The sequence below is a fragment of the Pelobates fuscus genome, chromosome 5, assembly GCF_036172605.1.
Source record: "Pelobates fuscus isolate aPelFus1 chromosome 5, aPelFus1.pri, whole genome shotgun sequence".
In the NCBI taxonomy this organism is placed as follows: Eukaryota; Metazoa; Chordata; class Amphibia; order Anura; family Pelobatidae; genus Pelobates; species Pelobates fuscus.
Window position 1 is genome coordinate 298,101,930 of NC_086321.1, and position 24,529 is coordinate 298,126,458.

The window sequence follows — 24,529 nt, forward strand, 5'->3', positions numbered from 1 at the left end:
TTAATCAAGCATTTAATTGAAAACATTATCTCCCTTCCCATACTTACAATCAGCCGACCGAGGCGAGAGACTAGAAGAACCACCGGAAGGCAAAGAAGGAGGCATTTGATCAGATTGGGACGATGCTTCCTCTGCTTGCTGTTCCTGTTTAAAAATAAATACTTGAATGTGTAACCCGCCTATCTCCTTCACAAATTAGATCATGAAATGCTCACTTCATCTTAGTGGTCTGGGTGCAGTGGTGCTGTCTTTGTTACTGTGCTGCAATATTTACATTACAGAGTTAAATTCTCTTCTACTGATTGTCACACTGACAGCCACTAGAAGCTCTTCCATGGCACAGTGCTACGGAATTTGCTGTTGCTATATAAAATAATAATAATGTGATGCGGAATCCCAGGTAAATAAAAACTATAATTTTACTTACCCCCCTCCCCCCCTGAAAGTTCACAGATTATCGATATCGGCTCTAAAAAAAAAAAAAATCAATATCGGTTGATCCCTATCCCCCAATAGGTATAAAACATCGACCTGCCAGGATTACTCCGTTTGTATCAATAACACACCAGAGGCCTAGTACTGAAAAAATATTTATTATCAAAATAAGGGAGGTAAAGTTGTACTGCCATCATATTAAGGAAAAAGGAATTTACGGTAGATAAAATTAGTCTTTCCTGACATATGGTGGCAGTACAATAGGGATGTATCGAGATCCCAGAACACTTTGGGCGGGACTTGTAATCACCACTTGTAACACCTTATGCCCGAAAGTAGCCTCTGAGGCATAGAATACGTCTAGCCTGTAATGCTTGATGAAGGTGTTGAATGAAGAACATGTAGCAGCTCTGCACATATCTTCTGGAGATTTGAGCTTTTTTCTGCCCAAGAGGTAGCCATAGCTCTAGTTGAATGTGCTTTCAAAGATGTAAGTAAAGGCAAATCAGAGGAGGTGTATGCCAATTTTATGGTATCCACGAACCATCTAGCCAGACTAGCCTTAGAAGCTGGAAGATCCTTAAATTTCCCCAAAAAATAAAAAAAAGATGATCAGTTTTCCTGAAATCAGATGAACAGTCAATATAAATTCTAAGGGCTCTCCAAACATCCAGCACGTGCCAACTTCTCTCCAGCTCAGAGGTCGACGGGTTACCAAACGTAGGAAGCACAATCGGATGATTTATAGCCCTTGAAGTGATGACTTTAGGCAGAAATGACGGTTTCGGGCGTAAGATAATGTTATCCAGAAAAAAAATATAGTAAATTCTGGAGAAAAAGAAAGTGCCTGAATTTCTCCGATTCTTTTAGCAGATGTTAATGCTACTAAAAATACTTAATAGACAGGAGTTTCAAGTAAATTTCTTCCAAAGGTTCGAAAGGTTTTTTTACCAAGTGCCTTAAGAACTAAGGTTAAGTAGGGACTTTTTTTTTTTTTTAGGAGGTTGTAATGGCTACCCAGGGTAGTGACGTTGGCGACGTCCTTCCTCCGGGCAAGATGCTGGGTTGTAGGGGAGAGGTCAAGTCCCATCGCTGGATCCCAGGAGCAATAGAGAGGCAGAGCTCTGAAAAGAACTAGTGATTAAGTTGCAAATTCCCTTTCAACAACGAGACACAGCTACGTTTTGAAGGGTGAAGAAGAACTGACTCCAATGAGCGTTTATTCCTGCTTATATACAACTTTCCCAGCAAGGTTACCACCCACGTGGACCTTGTGGGGCACTGGAACTGTAAATTTAATAACCAATAAAATAAAAGCACATGGATAATCACACCCACTTTTTACAACAAGAATCCTCCCCTCTGCTTGGGAGATAATTGAGTTAATTACTGTATCAACTCAATTATCTCCAAGCTAAAAAAAACATACTTTTATGCCTTTTTTGTAACTTTGTGAGTTTACATGCAATATTAAAAAAACGTATATTTCTATAACCAGCATAATTTGGGGACAAACAAATCAAAAATTCACTTGAATCGGTTAAGTGGTTCAGGAAATAGGTGGAAGTCATATTTTGACCGAGGAGGGACAAAGCAGATAGTTCCAACTAGTATGGCAGTGTCCCTGGGACAACGCCCTACTGGAGAACAATGGAACAGGGGGAGGGGAAGAGGCACACCTTCCCATGGATTCAAAGGGGCAGAAAAAGTGTCCCAAAAGTTTCAATATGTCCATACACTGTTTTTAAAGGGCCAGCACTAGTCCAAATAAAAGTCCATAAGACCAAATAAATGATTACTGAAGGCAAAACAACAAATAGTCTGAGTTCACACACCCATATATATATATATATATATATATATATATATATTTATGCAAGCAGCCATTGTACCGGTTAGTAGGGGTTTTTGTTACACGGCTCACCTTTGTGGAACACCCCGGCAGACCTGGCTTGATCCCTTTCGGTCAGCCTGAGGATGTCCGGGCTGTTAGAACGGTATAAGTTCTGTCTGCCTGGACAGTCCGTCTGCATTTCCGTTGTTCTTGCCAAGCCGGTACTGAATAGAAAAGTTATATGGTTGGAGGGCCAAACTCCATCTCAATAACCGTCCATTGTCCCCTGCCACTCGGTTTAGCCAGACCAGGGGATTGTGGTCTGTGATGATGGTAAATTCCTGTCCATACAAATAGGGAGTCAATTTCTTTAGAGCCCAGACTAGAGCCAGGCATTCCTTTTCCACTGCCGCGTAGCTCACTTCCCGAGGTAATAATTTCCGGCTAATGTACGCGACAGGGTGCTCCCCTCCATCGTCCCCAATCTGACTCAGAACTGCCCCCAGTCCATACATGGAAGCATCTGTATGGACGACAAAACGTTTGTTAGGGACGGGGGAAGTTAATACAGGTGTGTTGATCAAAGCGTTCTTTAGAGTCTGGAAAGCTGTTTCACAGGCGGGAGATCACAGTACTACTCTGGGTAAATAATTTTTTGTCAAGTCCGTCAGGGGTTTAGCGATAGAGCTGTAGTTTGGCACAAATTTCCTGTAGTACCCTGCGGTCCCTAGGAAAGCCAGTACCTGGGTCTTGATGTGCGGTGTGGGCCAATTGGCTACGGCCTCAATCTTGGCTGGTTCAGGGTGCTGCTTCCCACACCCTACCCGGTGTCCCAGGTATTGGACTTCAGCCATGCCCAAGTGGCATTTCTCCGGTTTCAGAGTCAGGCCTGCGGCCCGAATCTGATTCAGCACGGCCTCTATATGCTTCAAATGCTCCCCCCATGTTTCGCTATAGATCGCAATGTCATCCAGGTACGCACAAGCGAAGTCCTGGAAGCCATCAAGGAGTCTATCCACCAAGCGTTGGAAGGTGGCTGGGGCATTCTTCATCCCGAATGGCATAACCCTAAATTGGTATAAGCCAAACGGGGCGTTGAAGGCCGACTTGGGGATAGCTTCCTTGGCCAGGGGGATCTGCCAGTATCCTTTGCACAGATCGATAGTGGTCAGGTAACGTCCCCTGGCAATGCGATCTAATAGCTCATCCACTCGGGGCATCGGATAAGCATCTGTTACTGTACTGTCATTAAGGCGTCTATAGTCAACACAGAACCGGGTGGTCCCATCCTTTTTGGGAACTAGCACTACGTGGGATGCCCAGGGACTGTCAGACGGTTCTATGACCCCCAACCTAAGCATTTCCTGAATCTCCTTCCTCATCCCTTCCTTAACTGCCTTCCTCATCCCTTCCTTAACTGATTCGGTAGGGGGGCTGTCGTAGGGGTGCTTGTCCGGGAGTCTCTACGTTATGGGTCGATAGCGTAGTGTACCCTGGCTCGTGGGAGAAGGTCAACTCCTTTTCAGCTAGCAATTGTCTGAGCTGGCCCTTTTTGGCGAGGCTTAATCGCTCCCCTAGCTGAACGGTACTGAGCAAACTACCTGGGGGTAGGAGCAGCTAGTAGATCGGGGATAGGTAAACTGTCCGGGTTTTCCGTTGCGGGGCTACAGATAGCCGCTATATTCTCGGGACTTTCCTGATACACCTTCAAAAGGTTAACATGGAAACCTTTTTGGATTCTCTCGTCCTTATCACTAGCAATTATATAAGTGGTATCACAAACTTGTGCTACCACCTTGTAAGGACCTTGCCAGGAGGCCTGGAGCTTATTCTCTTTTACTGGTCTAAGCACCTTCTGTCCCACCTGGAACGTCCTATGTCGGGCCCCCTGGTCGTACCACTGTTTCTGTCTGCTTTGGGCCGCATGGAGGTGATCTCTGGTCTTCCGGGCTAACTGTTCCATATGGTCCTGTATTTCCAGAACATATGGTACAATAGGGACACCCTCATGTTCCATTTCCCCCTCCCAGTGCTCCCGGATGAGGTTGAGGGGTCCCCGAACCCTCCATCCATAGAGCAGCTCAAAGGGGGAAAACCCAGTTGATTCCTGGGGCGCCTCTCGATAGGCGATCAAGAGGTGCGGCAGGAATCGCTCCCAGTCTCTGTACTCGTCCGTAAAGGTCTGGAGCAACTGCTTCAGGGTATCATTAAAACGCTCAAAGAGACCGTTCGTCTGGTGGTGGTAAGGGGAGCTGAGAAGGGGTTTTATACCACAGACCTTCCATAACTGTTGGGTTAGATCTGAGGTAAACTGCATCCCCCTGTCAGATAGTATTTCTTTCGGGAACCCCACTCTGGTGAACATTCCGACTAGGGCACTGGCAACAGTGTCAGCCTGAATATTCGTCAAAGCGACGGCATCCGGATAACTGGTAGCGTAGTCCAACACGGTAAGAATGTATTTCTTACCGGATGGACTGGGGTTAGGTAGAGGTCTCACCAGGTCGGCCGCTACCCTGCTAAAGGGTTCCTCGATCACTGGCATGGGCGGCAGTCGAGCTTTAGGGTGGTCCCCCCTCTTTCCTACTCTCTGGCATACGTCACACGTGCTGCAGTGTGCAGACGCACATCCTTGGAGATCCCCGGCCAAAAGAAGATCTGGGTGATCCTATAAGTAGTGCGGTTGCCACCCAGGTGTCCTGCTAAGGGGATGTCGTGCCCAATACGAAGGAGTTCCAACCTGTATTTCCGGAGTACCACGAGTTGGCGCTTCTGGGATGGGGCACATATTCTCTTCCTGCCTGTTATTAGTCTATATAATCGATCTTTGTCCCAAATAAAGCTCTCATGTTCATCCCCCCCAGTCTCAGCTTTCTCCCTATATTTCTGAAGGGACGGATCCTCTCTAGTTTCCCACCCAAATTCCTCAGGGGTGTCCCAAGCTAGGGGTCCAGCAGTCAGTCAGGGGAAGGGGTGGTTAGGGGCTTACCTGGGTCTCCCATCCTGGAGCAGGATCATCGTCACCACGGGTCTGGGAACGGTAGGTCACCGGGCAGGCAGTAGCAGGAGTGGAGGGCAAGTAGGCCGAAGTCAGTGGTCCAATATCGTTGCCTAGCAGGACTTCTGCGGGTAGACTGTCCGTGATGCCCAAGGTAGTCTTTCCCGAACCGACTCCCCAGTCGAGGTGAACTCTGGCAGTGGGCAGATGGAATACAGCTCCTCCAGTCACCCGGACATCTACGGTGTGTTGGGCAGGTGTTCTGGTTTGACCAAATGTCATTGTACCAGAGTGATGGTGGCACCTGTGTCCCTTAGGCCTTGAGCCACTTTGCCATTTACTCTTACCTCCTGGCGGTGCTGCTGGCGACTGTCCGGGGAGGCAGCTTGCACTGGATCTGCCTCATATAGGATACCCAGGTATTCCTCGATGCCAAGCTCGGTGTCCATGCAGTGAACAGCTGGTGCCCGAGGGGTTGCAGTCTCGGTGATGGGTGAGGGGCGCTTCCAGTTTGAGGCGGAGGACCCCAAAGGGCAGTACTTGGCAATGTGTCCGGTGTTATGGCATTGATGTCTTGGATAAATCACGAGGATAGTTGTTGGACCCCTGGGGACGGGTAGGCCCTGGGGGTACCGGAGCACGAACTCCGGCCTGGGGGATGGAGCTGGGGTACGGTATTCTATCCGGGCTGGTTGGCGAGAAGTACTCTGGCTCACCTTACGGGTTTCTGCAAACTCATCAGCTAACCAGGCAGCGTCCTTTAAGGTGAGGGGGTGGCGGTCTCGCACCCAGTCCTGTAAATCCGTGGGTAAATCCCGGAAAAAGTGCTCCGTGAGAAATAGCTGTAGCACTTCTTCTCCAGTGTTGGCGTTGCATCCCTTTTGCATACCCAGTATGAGGCAACTCGCTGCAGCCGGCAGGCCCATTCCATGTGGAAATCCGCAGCTCTTTTCTTTTGATTCACGGAATCGGGGGCGATAGGTCTCTGGAGTAACTGCATACCTGGCGTGTAGGGCCTCCTTAACTAGCTGGTATAGCTGGATGTCCTCCAACGGTAGAGCCCGAAAGGCTTTGTTAGCTTTGCCAGATAGTACCTGGTGCAGTGAGCACTGTCGCTCAAAGTCCGTGAGGTACCCATCAATTCCGTCCTCACTTTCAACAAAGGCCTTGAAGGCTGCGAATGGGACCTCCCTTGTAGTTGTGACCGGAAGAGGGGTAGGAGCTTTGGGTACAACAGGCTGTTCAGCCCTTAACATCTGTAGGTTGTACTCCCTCCTCTTTTGAATCTCCTCCTTGATCTCCATGATGGTCCGGTCAATCCGTTCCTCGGATGGGTTTTGGTACAGTGCTAGCCTCCTCTGGACGAGAAGGGCGATGTCATCCTCCTCACGATTCAGGAGACTTCTCTCAGTGTTGGGCTGGAGGGAGGGACGAGCCGATGGGCCTAAATATCATCCTCTTAGAGGATGTATCTCCTCCCATTTGAGTCCCCTCCCTCCGACCCGGACGCATGATGGGCGCACAACATGTCGGAGTGTCTGGAGTCTCTTCGGGGAGGCGGCTAGATGGCGCTCACGGAGGTCCGTGACGTCACTTCCGCCAACCACCCCGGCGAGCTCCCGGCACTTCCGCCAACCGCCACTGCCCACCAATGATAATTAAAGTAAATAAAAGCGCTGAAAATTCGGCCAACGAACAGTAAACACATCATCTACCCCACACAAGCCCAAACTTTCCATTATTGCTATTGGACAAATTGCATTATGACAATTAAAGGGGAAGGACTAATGGACATTTAAAATGAGGATCATCACTAAAGCTGACTGAGGAAGCTCTATTGAGAGTGAAACGCGTTTTGGCAATTTTAAAGGACTATTTTACAGGACTTTTTATTATTTTTTTTTATCTCTGTCATTGTACATTAATAAATTTGGTATTTTTACTCAAAATACCCTGCTCAAGTCCTTCCTTGGAGCCTCCAGAAATCCCCATATGGACAGTGTCATCCCTATTTAAATTGGCACCACACTTATACACCTTAGAGCCAGGACCTATAGGCTCAGGACCAGGTGAGCACCACATTTACTATTTTATACACATTTTTTATTGCTACAGTCTGCACATTGATTTGCTCTCCTTTTATGTTTTTGAGAACTACTCCGAATCGAAGCGGAAGGGTGGTGCTACCTAAATAAGCACACAGGCCCAAGTACGGAGCCAGTATTTACACACAGGCTCCTTAAAATGTGAGTGTTCTGTTTGCTATATTATTCACTGGATTACATTTGGGAAAAAAACATCTGCACTATATTGTACTTTATGTTTTTATATTCTTTGGCATGTACTTTACACCATACTACTGAATCAAGCTACGCTTGGTAAGCTTTATATTTGTTTTAGCACTACAATTATAGGTGTAGGTCTTTGTCACTTAACCACATTATATTATATGTTATTGTTTTGTGGAAACGAGGATATTTCCACATACGTGTATAGAGCTGCTTTTAACCGTTTTCATTTACGTTAGCACTTATTGTTACACACATCCCTCCAAGTAAGGGGGGTAACTTTGGATTGGTATTAACAAATCGTCTGAGTTCACACACACACACACACACACACACACACACACACATTAAGCAGCCATTTTACTGGTTAACTGGGTTTTTTTGTTACAGAAGTCTAATTAATTTTACTACTTTGAAGAATCTTCCTATCAGAATGTTAGAAGCCAAATTTTTGACCAGTAAGTGGCTAAGAGCGGACAGCTGAACCATGAGTGTAGATAAACCAAGGCCCGCCTGAAGACCATCCTGCAAAAAACTTAAAATGGTTATCAGTAGACAGGAAAATACTTAGGCAATGATGATTCTTGCACCAATGACAGATGGAAAGACATAAATAGGCTGAAGTTCCAATTGATTGATAGGCCATTTAGTACAAGTGAAGAATCTGCCTTGAAAAGGGAAACAAACTTTTCTACTTTTGCGTTTTTCTGTCTTCCCATGAGGTCTATGACTGGCATACCGAATTTCCTCACAATCTGCTAAAACATAATTGGATTTAGGGACCATTAGTTTTGAGACCATCTTGATCTGCTTAGGTCGTCTGCTATGATGTTGTTTATTCCCCTGAGGTAAATCTTCCAGATGAGCGCTACATAATCTGTTGGCGCTATATAAATGGCAATAGCAATAATAATAATGTTGAGCCCACAACATAATTCTTGTGCACAAAAAGTGCAGTTTTCTCACCATTGTAACTCCTTGTTCGCTTATGTAGGAGACCGTAGTTTGGTTGTCGGATTGGATCGTCACCGCCTTTTCCATAATGAGAGATTTGAACTGGAGAAGAGCATAAAGGACTGTCATTAATTCTTTGCAATTTGATGATTCTTCCTTTACTTCTTTTGACCACATACCTTGACGCATACAGTACGGACGGTAAACTCCCCAACCTTGGTTGAAATGATAGGCTTGCAGAAATAAATTTGGCTTCTGTCCACCAAGACAGAGGTTTTCTTACAGTATCTGAAGTCTCCATAATAAAATCCAATTCTTCTTTTTTGGACCAACTTCTTAGGATTTCCATTTGTAGTGGTCTTGCTTCAGATCTAGCCCATTTTACTGCTGGTATAACAGAAGTGCACTCTCATTGCTCTTCTTATAGTGCCTCTTTGATCTATTTGAAGATATATTTTCTGATCTTTTTCCTTTTTAGCAAAGAAAGGTGAATAGACAGGTTTTCCAACTTTATTAGAAAACCTAGAAACTGAATGGTTCTTGTTGGTTGAAGTTGAGACTTTTCTAGGTTTATGACTCAACCATGCTCATTTAATATTCTGTATAATTTACATCTCTTACCAGAGCGTTTCTTGAACTTGCTTTGATAAACCAGTCGTCTAAGTATGGAATGATGGCAATACCTTTTTCCCTTAGGACCACGGTGATAGGAGCTAAAACCTCCGGGCTTTAAACTGGTACTGATAAATCTTGCAACCCTTTATTATAGCAAACCTTAGATATTTTCTTGAGACCTTTTTCATAGGTATGTGTAGATATGCATCTTTTAAATCCAGTGTAGCCATCAGGTCTCCTTTCTGCAGTGTATGCGTCACAGCTGCAATAGTTTTCACTCTGAAATGTGGATATGGTATCATGCAGTTTATACCTTTCAGATCTAAAATGGGACGGAAGGACATATCTGTTTTTGGAATCAGGAACAAGCGAGAGTAAACGCCTTGAAATTCTTGTGCCCTTGGAACGCTCTCTAGGACCCTTTTTTTAATAGGGTCACCGTGGCAAAAAACAGAGTTCTTTTACTTTTGATTGGTACAAGGATACTAGGAAATTTGGTCTTGGAGTATCCGAGAATTTGATTTGGTACCCCTCTGCCACCAGATTTAAAATCTACTGATTTGTCGTGGTTTGTCGCCTTATCCTTCCTCCCACTTTTATGGCGTCAGAATCCCTTGACCATTGGTTCTAATGTCTTTGCGGCTATCGAAAACAGGATCTTTCTTGAGATCCTCTACGGTTTTTATACTGGAAGTTCTTATATGCAGGCTTCCAGGAAAATGTCCTGTCTTAACCCCTTAAGGACACATGACATGTGTGACATGTCATGATTCCCTTTTATTCCAGAAGTGTGGTCCTTAAGGGGTTAAAGGGAAGGGCCTTTTTAGTTTATGACATCTGTCGAATCAATTCTTCCAATGGCGATCCAAATAACTTTTTCCTTTCCAATGGAAGTTCACAGAGAGCTGCTTTAGAGGCTGCATTAGCCATCCAGGCTTTAAGCCACATGGCTCTACGGGACACCGTGCTTAATCCAGTTATACGAGCCGAGAGTTTGACCACTTCTGTGATCATATCCAGAAGACACTCAGACAATTAAAGATTTTTGAACAGGTGAGCAAGATCCTTGTCGTGTTGTTCTGCCAGGCATTCTTCTAATTACAGAATATAGTAGTTCTGAGCTTTTGCTACGGAAGCTCCTGCCATAGCGGCCTTACTTTGAAAACCAGCTGCTTCGTAAGCCCGTCTGCAAGAGGTTTCAGCCCTCTTATCTATCAGGTCCTTTAAGTCAGACACTTCCCCAATTGGAATAGTTTTTTTTTAGACAATTGAACTACTTGTACATCAACAACTGGCAAGTCTTCCCCACTTCTCCGATTTTCTTGAAGTGTCTAGATATAAACACCCTTTTTTCAGGGTTTTTCCACTCTATTCATGAGTTCCTTGAATTTGCTGCTGTACTAGAAAAGCTTTTTTATATCAGCTATGTAAAATTCACTTCAATCTTCTTAATTCCTCACATGGGACTACAAATTCCGCTAGTGAAAAATCACTGGACGTGACTGAATAAGCAGACTCCGAGCATTCTCCAGAAGAGAACTCAGATCTAGAGGAGGATCTTTTCCGTTTATGCTTTTTCGAGGTTATTACTTGCACAGGAGCTGGCACATTTAATTTTGCAGACTCTTTGAAGGATGTTTGAGCAAGGTTATCCTGAAACCATGCTAAAAGGGATTTTTTGTCCTGTTGCTTCGATTTTTCCAGCGTTAAGGACGAACAATGATAGCAGACTTTTTTCTTCGTACCATCTGGTAGAGGTGTGGAGAATTCGCTACATACCAGATGTCTTGTTTTTTATGTAGTTTTTTTTTAGGCACTAGAGTTGGCACTTTGTCTTTGTCCATCTTTTCAGGAGAGACAGGACATGCGTTCCAGGCAGTGATTTGCTGCTTCCTTCTTTTTCCGCCGGTGGCCGCATTCGACATAAAACAAGCAGCTCCTACCTGCTCTGTAATCCTACAGGTTGAAGCGTGGCCACTCAGCTCTCCACCTGGGAGGCTATCAGGCCAGGTCCCCCAGGCATCAACCAGTGTGCCTCATCAGTCTTCTATCTTCAGATGCTCGTCCGAACAAGAACGGAGGGATCCTGGCAGGACGGTGTTTTATGCCTATTGGGGGGAGGACCATTTTATTTGAATTTATTTCAGATGCTTGTCATCCCTGGTGTACTGCCACCATATGTCAGGAAAATAATTTTATTAATGGTCTGACAAAACACTAAAGGTATTTCCTCAAAAAGATCTTCATATTGGGTGTCATATTGGGAGGACGCCGAAGTTAATTAATCCGATTGGGGGGAAGAGTGGCATTTGCTTCATAGGTAACCAATGCTTCTCTAAGATTGGAGAAAATTAATCAAGGGCGATGACTTCACCAGAGGCAAAGCAGCTGCTCTAATGAGACTGCTCTGGATCTGGATAGCTGGTATAATTTATGGATTTATAACTTTTTCCAATTTATAAACAACCCAAGGGATACCCTAATATTAAAAATATATACTTACCATTTTCAAACAGAGCAGTAAAAAAAAAATAAAAAAAATATAGCATTAGGATTACAAACCTAATGTTAGTGTCCCTGTTCCTTGGTAAACATAGCATACCCAATAAATATTTATAAAATAAAGCTTTTTACTTATCTTTTTCCAGTGTCAAAATTCCCACGGAGTGCTCACTTCTCCAACTCCTGTGCCATCATCGTAGAGGCATGGCCTCCTCCATCATTGATCCATCCATCCTCGATAGATGCATTGGGGACCTAAAGCACACGTGGTGAGCACTGCGCACACCCAAACGTACCTATAGGAAAGCACTATATTCAATGCTTTTCTATGAGGTTCTGTGTCACTTGAACACGTTTTACTTGATCAGTGCAGCAAAAGCAATTCTAGGGATTTATAGGAGACAGAGGTGGATTTATCCCTGCAATGTAAACATTACAATTTAAAAACACAAAAACAAGAGAATGACAGGAGCACTGCACCCAGATCACTTCATTAAGATCTAGTGGTCTGGGTGACTTTAGTGGTTCTGTTTAGTTACCGTGCTAATTCATACCAAATTCTTACCAAATCTAAGCTTCCACTGGGTTGCTCTGTGTCAGAGTCTTTGCCCTCTGACTCATAGTCTGAATAAGGGTCTGAGTTTTGGTATCCATAAAATGACAGCAATTCTTCGTATGAAAGGTCCGCTTCTTCTTCCTGGAACAGTCATTGGGATGAAATCTCAGAAATGGCTGGAAGTTTTTGTATTTCAGCTTAAATAAGAATTCAGCATGGAGCAGTTTGCTTAGTCTAATGAACACCTCTAGTTCTAAATGAATAAAATAAATTCAATATACAAAAATAACTTAAATCTCATCACATAAATATACTTTCTTCCTCACCTCACGCATGCCCCCATTGTCCCAGGATGACTTTTGCACGTCTTCCTGCTCCAGGATCACAGTTAGTCTTAAACGTTCAATGGTTGTGGCCTTTGGAGGATACAGAACATATACATTATTACAGCATCGCCAATGAGCAGTCCCAGAGAATACTTATGCTAGAGCTCAAAAAGTTCTGTGCTACTAGTCAGGACCAAGTTACACAGAATGGCAAACCTCATTCTACTAATGTATGAACTCTGGGAAAGGACAGGACAGCAGCACATGGCTCTGTAGCATCATGACCTCTGATTTAGATGTAAATCACTGTGATATATATGGGACTATCACTTTCATTATCACTTTCCTGTGATTTATTTATTTTTAACAATGAAATATACAATACATGCATAATGAACATAGAGTAATAAATGGCAAATTGCAATGTACTCCCAAAGATACTTATGTTATATGGAAAGAGAACATCCAATAGATGCTTGTATTCTCCAGTAGCCAAAGCTCAGCTAAATACACCTGTATAAATAACATGGTGGCTGTGCTATAAGAAAGGTTTTCTGGGGAGGAGAGGGGAGGGGACATACAACAGTCTGTTGGATATGTGTAAAGAATGCAAAACTGCAAAGTTCCATATAGTGAAAATGTAACTATTCCTTAATCTAGTGAAGATGATCGTAAAAATGTGCATACTTTCTGGATGTAAGCCAGGGGGGAGCAGATTGTTGCAAAGAATGTGAGTAAGAGGAGTAATAGAAGAGGAGTCATCAAACTTGTCTTTCAAGCGATCCCACAAGTCTAGTGAGTGGGTTATTGTAGGAGATGTTGGAGGAGGTAAAGGTCAGTGTTGTTTGGGATGCCACATATAAAGAGAAGGGTGATCTGAGCCAAAGATCAAGTGTTCAAGATCAACCCATCTTTTTTTTAGTAGGAAGTATGTGCCACTGTTGTATTTGCGCTAATTGGGTTGCATGAATATAAGTAGGAAAGCCCTAGTCCCCCTGATTTTCTGGGCATATAAAGTGAGCTTTTGTGTATATGTGGCTTTCTCTCGCTCCAAATTAATGAATCCACTGCAGGTTGTAAGTCTTTAAAGGACCACTATAGTGCCAGGAAAACAAACTTGTTTTCCTGGCACTATAGTGCCCTGAGGGTGCCCCCACCCTCAGGGTCCCACTCCTGCCGGGCTGAAGGGGGTTAATCCCTTACCTCTTCCAGTGCCACGCTCCCTCGGCGCTGGGTACTCTCCTCCCTCTTCTGACGTCACTGGCTGAATGCGCATGCGCGGCAAGGGCCGCGCGCGCATTCAGCCAGTCCATAGGAAAGCATTCTCAATGCTTTCCTATGGTCGCCGGCGTCTTCTCACTGTGAAAATCACAGTGAGAAGCGCCGAAGCGCCTCTAGCGGCTGTCAATGAGACTGCCGCTAGAGGCTGGATTAACCCTCAGTGTAAACATAGCAGTTTCTCTGAAACTGCTATGTTTACAGCAGGCAGGGTTAATCCTAGATGGACCTGTCACCCAGACCACATCATTGAGCTAAAGTGGTCTGGGTGCCTATAGTGGTCCTTTAAAATTTGTTCTACTGTGAATGATTGGATGTACATAAAAAATGTAAAAGAATCTAGGGTGCAAGTTTATTTTCAGAGGCAACATAGTCCAGCCACAAAATACCCAAAGATCTCCACCATGTCAAGTCAATGTGCTCATTTTTTCAAAAGGGGAGGTATAGTTCTTGTATAGAGTGTGAAGGTCATTAGGACGCTGAACGTCTAGATAGTAAGAATGGATGTGCATATGTAAAATGTCAAATTATCATGTTTTTGATTCAAGAATTTATATTCTATGGTAACCGGAAGCAGCTCAGCTTTGGTCAAGTTCAGTTTATATACTGAAATCGTTGAGTATCTGTGTAAAATATTTAGTACGGCCATCATAGAAACACCTGGGTTTGTTAGAGTGAGAAGAACATTATCGGCATAAACAGCTACTTTAAAAGTCTAGTATATAAAGGTACTACTTTAAAAGTCTAGATATCTGCTCAAGGAGTTCAAGGGATAATGCGAAAAGAACAGTGGGCATCCCTGTCGGGTACCATTTGTTATAGGGAAGGAAGGAGGAGAGATATTTGGTTGTAGCAGAGATCTATGTAGAGAGAGGCAAGTGGCTTGGAGGAAATTGAGTAATTCGAACGGGAATTTGAAAAGCATAAGAACCTTGAACAGGAAAGACCATAGCAGACGATCAAATCCCTTGTTGGCGTCTAAGGAGATCAAGGCCATCGGGAGATGTTAATGGTGAGCGTGCCAGATCAGGTCTATAGATCTGCGTGTTATCGTCTGCCTGTCTGTTCAGAATGAACCCAACCTGATAGGGATGTACCAATGCTTCGAGATATGGATTTTGTCTGTCAGACATTACGCTGGTCATAATTTTCATCTCAACGTTTAAACGTGAAATTGAACGAGTGTCCAGGATCACTATGGACTTTGTCTGATTGTGGGAGAAGTACATAAAAAAAACAAAAAACCCACTATACCGACAGGACACAAATTTCCCGGAAAACATATACTACATTATATATTAATGAGATGCTGCCATTTTAAACTACACCTAAGTACAGGGTAACTAACTGAACATAATCAAAACAAGAATAATTGTAGATTATACTAGCTTTAGTGTAACTATAATCTTAATTTTATTAATGACAGGAGGCGAATATTTGCTTAAGTCTCTCTTTACTAGAACTCCACAGCAGCACATTAACAGAGAGATAAACACCAAAGACAAAAACATAAGGTATCTATATAAGGCTCCTCCTAAGCCACCATTTCCTCTTTCACGCTGCGACAAAGTAACACAACAATATCAATAACTAAATAAAGAAAACATTTTTTAACATAACAATGAATGCCATCTGGAAAAACTTCGGATAATGGATGAACTTGATCTTCATCCTGCCAAACAGCCGATTCTATGAACTGAAGTCGAACCATTAAACTGAAACGAAATAAACAGAATCGAAAACACTGATTAGTGAACGAAATGTACTGATAAAATATAAATCCCACGATCCAGTACTGATAGAATAAAGACATGAAATCCATCACTAATGACCGACAATACAATAAACATGCACTTCCCACAACATCCCCAGACCACCAAATCTAGCCCAGATAAACAGACAAAACAACAAAAATACAATCAACGCAAACCATCCAAAACAAGGGGGGGAGAAGCCAAACTGGGTGGGAAATATTCGCCTCCTGTCATTAATAAAATTAAGATTATAGTTACACTAAAGCTAGTATAATCTACAATTTTATAGCATGACAGGAGGCTTCATATTTGCTGTTTTAACGCTCCGACAGCAAAGCAAAAGAAACATAGTCCGACGGTCCAAAATAAACTGGCGCAAACTCCACACGGGACCGGACCGCCACCTACAAGAAACGTCCCGAGGAGAAACTTCCATCAAGTAAAAACCCGGAAGCAGTAGCGCCGCTAACCGAATGCACTCCAAGAGTCGCATTCACCCCTGCCAGTGACAATAACCATCTCCTCCATCGATATTGGCCAGGGGCGAAGGATCGGACATCATAAACACGTCTGAACGAAAAGAGGGCAAACACAATAGAAAAAACTGGCGAAGGGAAAAAACAAGGAACTCCGGCCGAATCCCGAAGAAAAAACGCTAAACCCTACTTACCTCCCAGAGGGAAGGGCATTTAGGCGCCGGAGGACGTGTCAGCCTCATCCCACGTAGAAATCTGCAGACCAGCGGGTTCTGACCGATGGGAAAAAACCTCCACACGGGACACGCGCCACCTAAACAAAAGACTAACCACAAGAACCAGACGGCACAACCGTCCCAAAACATCGAGGAGAGACAAGACACTCAGCAAGTAGGTCACAGGCCGGAAAAGGGTTCAGCATCCTGTCCTAAGCACCAACGACACTAAGAAGTCCATGTTGAAAGGAAAAAACATCTCCTCGTCCCGGGAGCTCAGGGATCCCAGCGAAGGTCCCTGGCCGATAGTGACTACGCCTCGACATACCAGGCACTCCCGAAAGAGTCCAAGGGGAGTATTCGAGAGGACGGTAACAGAAGAAGACCCATACTGGAAAAATCCAGAAGCTCCGTGAGCCTGACCGATCACGCCATAGAGGAGTCAACAACACTAAGGAGACACGTCGCCCACAAACTAGAAGCAACACCCGGGGAATAGAGGCGAGTGGAGGAAACACCTATGCTACCTGAGAAAACAACCGCACCTGCCGAAGCGCGACCACCACCGCGCACGCTGGATCTGAGAACCAACCAAAGCACGTCCGATGGTCGTCCCAGAGGCGAATAGACCCACCATGAACAAAACCCTAGCAACGCACGAGTACGATGAAGATGGGTCGAGAGAGTGCCCAGTCGCTGGCATTTTTCCAATGTCTGGAGAACCAATCCGTCGTCAGGTTTGACTCCCACGGCAGAAAAGAAAGAAAATGTGATTGACTGGGAAAGAGTATGATGTGGGAGTCTAAGGGGCTTGCAGCCGATTCCAGGATGAAATCCGGGTTGGTCCGAATACCGCCTAGCCGCTCCATGCGGCCATGCGCAGAAGCCACCAGCGCTGTCCGGCCTTCACGTCCGGGAACAGAGAAAACCATCCAGTCTGAGGGAGGTCACATGCGTAGGACAGAGGTCTTCAGCCGTTGCATGGTCTTGTAATGTAGTGTAGCGGGCCCGGGTACATTGCCTGTATCGAGGCTGAGGGTAAGGCCCACCACGCGAGCAAACAATTGAAGGGGAATCCGCACTTGCCTCAATATCCTTCTCATCACCTCCTGGGCGGATGCCACCGGTGCCAAAGGTAAACGGGGAACACCTGCCGTCGCATTGACCACGGCACCAAAGAACTCCACCGTCTAGGAAGGTCCCAAAGCTGATTTCCTCAGACGAGCTACGAATCCCAGGAGCTCCAAGAAGGAGATCGCCGAACGTGTGTGACATCTGAGTCTGGAGGGGTCTTCGCAGAGGACCAGCAAATCCTTCAGAAACAACAGGAAACGGACTCCCTCCGACCCGAATCGGACGATCACAGGCGTCAGCAGCTCGGTGAAACACCAAGGGGCCGAGCTGGGACCGAAAATGGAGGCATGTGAATTAGCGAGGGGTGTCATTCCAGGTGAAGCGAGGCAATCCGCGACCACTCTTGTCCACCAGGACGGAGGGGTAAGCATCCCACAGGTCCAGTCATATGAACAAACCCCCGTCTGGGGAAAGTCCCGAAGGAGATGAGTGCCCCCCAGCTCGAAGAGGTCGCAGACAACGAAGGTGTCCAATTCCCGAAAATCGACCACCGGGCGAAGCTCCCCTGCCTTCATCTGTACTAGAAAAAACAAGCTGAGGAAGCCCCCCAAATCCGGGGCTCGCTACGTAGCGCCAGGGGCGAGCAGGGTCCGAACCTCCGAAGCTACCCAGGAACGTTGAACTCTCGCGATGAAGGAGCCGCTCGGAGGATCAACCTGCGTCGGCGGGGAGGCGAAATCCATGATATAACCTCGTGCCGACCGATGGCCCAAGCATATGAAAACACCTTCTGCCACCTGTCTCTGCAGTGAAACAATCTGTCTGTATGCAATAGAGGGGGATTGAAAATAGCATGAGATGTACACACCCGTAGGAAATCTTGTTCGTCCTCTGGTATGGTCACCACGACTTTTACCCGCCCTTCGGCTGCAGGGAGGTCTGGGCTGGTATGGAGGAAAAGAGGACAGGCCACGAGATCTGCGGGGACCGAAGACCAGCCGGGATAACAGTGAGCGAAACGCCTTTCGTATAGAGTACTGTGCTCCCTCCAGGGAAGCAAAGAAATTGATGCGTTTCTGCAGCTCTTTAAAGAAAGGTTCCCGGAACAGTAGGACTTAGTGCCAGGGGGGCCAAATTCTACGGATCCTAGTTCCGATAGCTTGGTGTCCATATGGAACAGAGCCGTGTACCTGCGTATAGTGCAGAACCACATTAGCATCGCCAAGAAGGCAACTGGGGCAAAGTGTCCAATTCCGCATGATGGCCTGGTCTAGGCTCGTACCATCTGTGTGGGCCACGTCCGTCAGGGCCAACATCCTGCACAAAGGACCCAGCCTATCCGACTGTTCATGTTGCGCCGGGCGAGGCGACGCTCGCCCCCTTACCTGGGGTCCCGAGCCGTACGATTCAAGTACGAGGCTACCTGGGGATCAAAATCCGGGTCCCCCGCCACCTTGTCCGGCAGGACGTCAGGGGCATCCTGCCCGAAGTTACACGCGGGCCTCCCTTTCCAGGGGTCTACGGACCCAGTAGCGCACGAATTGTGCTAAGTGGTCGGGCTGCAACCAACATGAGGACCTGGGGTGTCAGATAGAGTGAGGGTCAGACAGAGGTTTACCTTTAGCATCTAGAAAAACGTCGTCACCCGGCAACACCCTCTGTGCCCGGCGCGTCCTCATCCTCCCAGCGCCAACCTGGGTCAACACCACGGTCCTCGTCCCAAACATCTTCAGCCATCGAAGGGAGTTGGTCTGCCCGCCACTCATCCAGTACGGCTATGGTATGGGGGGGGCAATGAGGCCTCCTCCCCTGCGCCCGATAGACGGTGGCGCCGGGCCGGCGAGGTAGACAACCTCGAACTCTGTCGCTTCGCCGGAGTCTTGCCTTCCAATAGCGCAAATGCGCACTTGCCTGCTCTCTCCCATGAGAGTCTGACTCCGCCGAGTCGTCTGCCAAGCGGGGGTCCCTCTTGCACCCCTGTCCGGAGGGCCCTCGCCAGGGCTGTCTCCACAGAGGCGGACCCTGCCGCATCCATTAATGCCTGCAAACTCTGCTCCTGTGCAGAGGCCTCCATAACGTCCGAGATGATGATACGTGCTACCAAGGGAGATAGAGAATGGGTAGCACTAGCAGGCAGTAGGGGCAGCACCCCTACATTTGGCAAAGGCAAGTAGTAAACGCATGCCGGCTCCTCAAACAGGGGTCCCGGTAATGGAGCCGCCGGCCCAATAGCATGCGTAATATGGCACTGACAGCACAGGCCAAATCATGGGGCACAGACAAAGCTGGCCAATCAAGGGGCACTGACAGAGCAGGCCAATCATAGGGGCACGGACGGAGCCGGACAATATATGGGCACAGGTAGCACCGGCCCAGTGGTATATGGAGGCAAAGCGTAAACCCGTAGAGGTGGCAGGCAAGCAAATCTCGGCACAGAGGCACGTAGGAAAGCTGTACCAGGGTCCCCAGGTCAGGCCCAGGGCAGTGTAAGGGATAGCGACCCAGCAGGGTCTCCTGTCGGAAACATGCAGATGTAATGCAGTAACCAATCCATAAATAGTCCAGGCAGCATGTATAGCATAAGCAGTAAGGGCACAGAACCCCTGCACAAAGAGTAACTGCAAACCGTAGCGTACAACGCAAACATGCAATGCACTGCCACCTGTAGTGAGACAGGGGGACACGCTCCAAAGAAACAACCTCAAATCACCTTTGAGAGGTATATATATACCTAGGGGGCAGAACATAGAAAATATGGAACCTAAAACCAGAAATGTAAGCCCCAAATATATAAGGGGGTCTGCCGGAAACAGACGTTCAGTATGTAATTGCAAAATGGCAATGAAGCACAGCATAGCGTAGCATGCGTCACAGGCCCAGATATAGGGCATAGCCGACACTGTTAAAGGTGGAAACCAGAAAGTGTTTGCTTACAGTACATATAGTACATTGTGTCCTGTCTTGACCACAATGCACCTAAAGGAGACATTGTGCCCTGTCTAAATATCGTAAGCAATATAAGTAGTTTACAAAATCTACAGAGCCAAAGTCAAGCATTTACCCCACTATACGTTCCTGAATGAATCAGGTTTGAGAGGTGAAACAAGCACCTATGGAGATACAGTAGTGTGACACAAAGAAAAACCCCGAATTGTACAGGAGGGACAGAAAAAATAAAAAGTGTGAGAAATAAAGCAAAACAGCTTTAATATTATCTCCATTAATGAGCAAACCACCTTCAATAGGAGAAAACATTGCACATACCAGAAAAAATAAAAAAGTGTTCTGCGCCTTTAAGTGAAGGGCGCACACGCGGCAAGCACCTAGAAAGCCGCGCACCCCCGGACCCGGCCACGTGGTCACGGAAGGAGAGGGCTCATGGAAGCCGCAGCCCGCGGCAATACAGAAGCTCCCAGCATCCTCCCCACGCTGCCCGAGCATAGCCGGAGAGTGGCGCGGCGTGGAGGGGGGGGACCGGGGAGCAGGCAGGGGATTCCCGCTCGGCGGACGAAGCCGGCGGGCGGGAATCAGTACACGACGCTCGAGGGACCGCTGGAGTCTTTCTCCGCGGTCCCGACAGTCGGCACGGGAGGCGGTCGGAAGACCGCTTCACGGCGACCGTAAAGGCAACAGGCACACATAAAACAGAAAGTATAAAAACGGAACAAAAACAGTCAAAGCAAGACTAAGAAGAAAGAAGTAAAATTACAAAATACCAATCAGTAGAATGAGAGAAAAAAGTAAGAATTAAACAGTTTGCAAAACAAAAGGGGTATATATACAATAAATACACAGCCACCCAGGAAAAACCAGGAGGCAGTGGTACTCTGACCTGTACTGTTCTGCGGAGCAGCAAAGAAAGAGGAAATGGTGGCTTAGGAGGAGCCTTATATAGATACCTTATGTTTTTGTCTTTGGTGTTTATCTCTCTGTTAATGTGCTGCTGTGGAGTTCTAGTAAAGAGAGACTTAAGCAAATATGAAGCCTCCTGTCATGCTATAAAATTAGGTAGAGTAGCACAAGAAATGTTCAAGTGTCATAAATATATAATATTTATACATTTTAAATGTATTTATATCTATTATAAATGTATATATATGGATTTATGACACTTTCTTGTAATACTCCACCTAATTATTCTTGTTTTGGGATAAGACATAAGTTGGCATTGACAATGTCAGGGGTCACCACTCACTATGGCATTTAAAACCGCACAGTCGTGTCAGTAAGGGTTCGGTAAACACTTAATAACACGAGGTTGTAAAACCATCTGTGTAATGACTCTTCTTGGGTTTCAAAGAACCCTTTACATAGATTTTTATTGTCCAAAGTGTCTGCAAGTGTAAGTCTCTTTAAGGTGTCTTTGACTGCAGACATTTGTGTGAGGTTGGTGGTTGTGGGGTTTTGTGTATGGAAGAGTTCTAGGCGTGATGATATCTGATGTGTTGAAGGCGTTTATTTTTTTATCATTCTTATTTTTGTTGTGCTGGAGGTACATAACAATGGTTTCACTGCAACATAGTTGTTTGCATACATTAGCAGCACGGCAACATAAACGATGTCATGTAATCAACAACTTTTTTTTGTAAACAGGTACCAGAGGACTGAGAATTTAACATGCTAGTATCACCAGGGGTTTGTGTGAGGCTCGGGGAATATATTGTACATGCAGTATCATGTGGTGGCTCCTTAAGTAATGGAGAGGCTACAGGATGGTGATAAGCAAACCCTGCTCACCCGGGGAGCAATAAAAAGCCAGGAAAAACAGGACAAGAGAGGTTGAGCGCTCATAGCGGGGAATGATGTATTTATCACCTTTTAGATTACCCATAACCAAGGGGGCAGCGGGAGAGGGGGGGATTAGAGGCTTGCCAGCGGTAGAGTAGTGGATGTACTATAGTAGTAAGTGGGTAGGTAATCACCCATCAGGGCCTCACCCACATCAGCTCATACATAGGTTAATTGTGCTATAACATAAGTCAAGCAGACCTGGTTACTGTAGAACCTAGAGACAATTGCTAGAGTGAAAGAAAATGTTAAAAAAGGAACATAACACTGAACATCAAATTGTGCAATTGTGAGTAGCAGTAATAAAGATAGGTGTAGCCAGGTGGTTGAAGATGTAGGCCCTCCAACACAAGTGGCTCCACAGTGGCCTGAACCCTTGTATGGGGTGAGGTTTGGTAGTTCACATTGGAAGTTGGTACAGAAAGTTTCGATGTAGCTAGAAATGCAGTGGCCTCTAATGTTGTACCAAGCCCTATCTTATTTTCAGGTGATGCTCGTAATATAAGCCCTGCCTCGAAAATAATCCCTAGTTTAGATCAGCACTAGTTTGCTAATCTATGTTCGGGGAAGTTTCTCTGAACATAGATTGTGACGAGACCAATCTCGCCACATTGCATTGGAGGAGCCTGGTTGCCCGCCTGCTGCCTTTGGACTATGGCCCTGGGAGATTGGGCCCTTTTAAAAAACGTATTCGGCCCTAACAGAGTGCATGTCACTCATTCTGGCCCTTTAAATACAGTGGGGCCATTCGGTATTTGCCCTGTGTGAGCGGTGATACCCCCAGATAGCCATGCCATGGAGCCTATTCATATAATGAAAGACTATGGGAAAGACTTTAGCTCCATGGCAATTGAACTGTGTGAATAGGATCTGAGCGCTATTCGGTAGTTTTGTGCGCTCAGATCCCAGCTATCTGGGGATAAGTGAAATGTCTGTGTGTTATATGTAAAAGGGGACTTTATGTATTTTAAAGTGTTTTATGTCTTTTTGCAACCATGTGCTCAATGGAGTCTGCCTCTAGCCCTGGATAATTGGATTACTTTCCCCTTTTTCTCCAGGATAGATGCCCCTGTAAAACCTGTTTGAGCTAGTTTGATATGCTGCCAGCCAGGGGAACAAAAGATAATTTTACTAACTTTTGAACCCCTGGTCTGATTCATGCCATTTTTTAATATATTGTTCCCCTGAATGGATTGATTGGGGATATGTATTTTTATGTGAATGTGATGTATGGTTTTAAAGTTATAAAAATGTGTACGTTTTAGCGTGGAGATAATTGAGTAGATATAGTAGGAAACTCAATTATCTCCCAAGCAGAGGGGAGGGAAACTGTCGGCTGTACTATTATGTTATTGGTTGTTTTATACCTCCCCCTGGGTGTGTTCTGTTTGTACCTGACTGTAATAAAAACTAGGCTGGGTGTGCCAGCACCTCAGACCACTGCTTGACCCTCAACACGGAGCCTTGTCTCGTTATTGGGGGGATTCACTGTATGCTGTTGGAGACTGATTGCCAGGAGTGTAAGCTGATGTATGCTTTTCCTGTTCGTCTGCTAGCAGCTATTCCTGAGGTTCCAGTTTGGAGTGCTATTTTGTATCCAGTTCGGGAGTTTTTAACCCCTTGTCTGCTGAAATGGTCCGTTACAATTGGTGGCAAGCGGCGGGATCGTTCATACAGCCAGAAGGACAGCTACAGGAGACACCATTGCTTTGGATTTTATAATTTGAGGGCAACGCATGTCTGAGTACAGCGACCCTGACAGCACCAGGATGGAACCAGCAGTGGAGCATGAGGAGGGTGCCATGGATGACCGGGATGCAGTCCGCAAAAGGCATCTGGTACCAGGCACTGGGTATGGTGGAATACCAGCGGGGCGAGAAACTCCACAAGGAAGACCAGCGACTACAGAGGCGACTAGCCCTGCGGATGCCCTTCCTGGGAGAGCAGCCCCTGGAGGAATGGGTAAAGGAATTGGAGCTCCGGGTATGGCAGGAGATGTGGCTGGAGGATGCCTACCAGGCGCTCTGGTGGTATGGGGCACAGTACCTGCCCTGGACAGCCGAGCATGACAAGCCAGAGGGAGAGGAGTTTGACGGTCCTGGCTTGTTATGGCACTCTTTTTCAGAGCTCGAATTTGAGAGCCCTACACAAGCCCGGTTCAGTGATCTCTTGGGGTGGAGGGAGAGCAGGTATGACTGGGACGACACTCACGAAATTGAGCAAGACCTGGTCCACCTGGTGACCCGGGAGATGGAGCTAGAACAGGGCTATCAGCAGCTGTTCCAATACTATGAGAAGGCTCAGCAGGAGAGCAGCAGGACAGGCCAAGAGCCAGACCCATTCAGAGGGGACGAGATGGTAAAGTTTTACTGGGAAGAACCCCAGGTGGCCAGTGGAGATGGGACCGAGGTCTCTCCACCGGTCCTGCAGGGAATT

At 46.1% G+C, this 24,529-nt stretch overlaps 1 protein-coding gene across 1 annotated transcript in view; it reads right to left on the reverse strand.

Annotated features, from left to right (window-relative positions):
* Positions 1-24,529, reverse strand: part of LOC134611528 (mesoderm induction early response protein 2-like) — a 63,095-nt gene that overhangs the window by 31,369 nt on the left and 7,197 nt on the right. Inside the window, exons 2-4 of the mRNA XM_063455478.1 lie at positions 12,509-12,598; positions 12,192-12,323; positions 48-144 (exon numbers count right to left, since the gene is read on the reverse strand). Coding sequence (XP_063311548.1) covers positions 48-144; positions 12,192-12,323; positions 12,509-12,517 — 238 coding nt within the window. The 5' untranslated portion in view covers positions 12,518-12,598. The remainder of the gene's footprint in view (positions 1-47; positions 145-12,191; positions 12,324-12,508; positions 12,599-24,529) is intronic.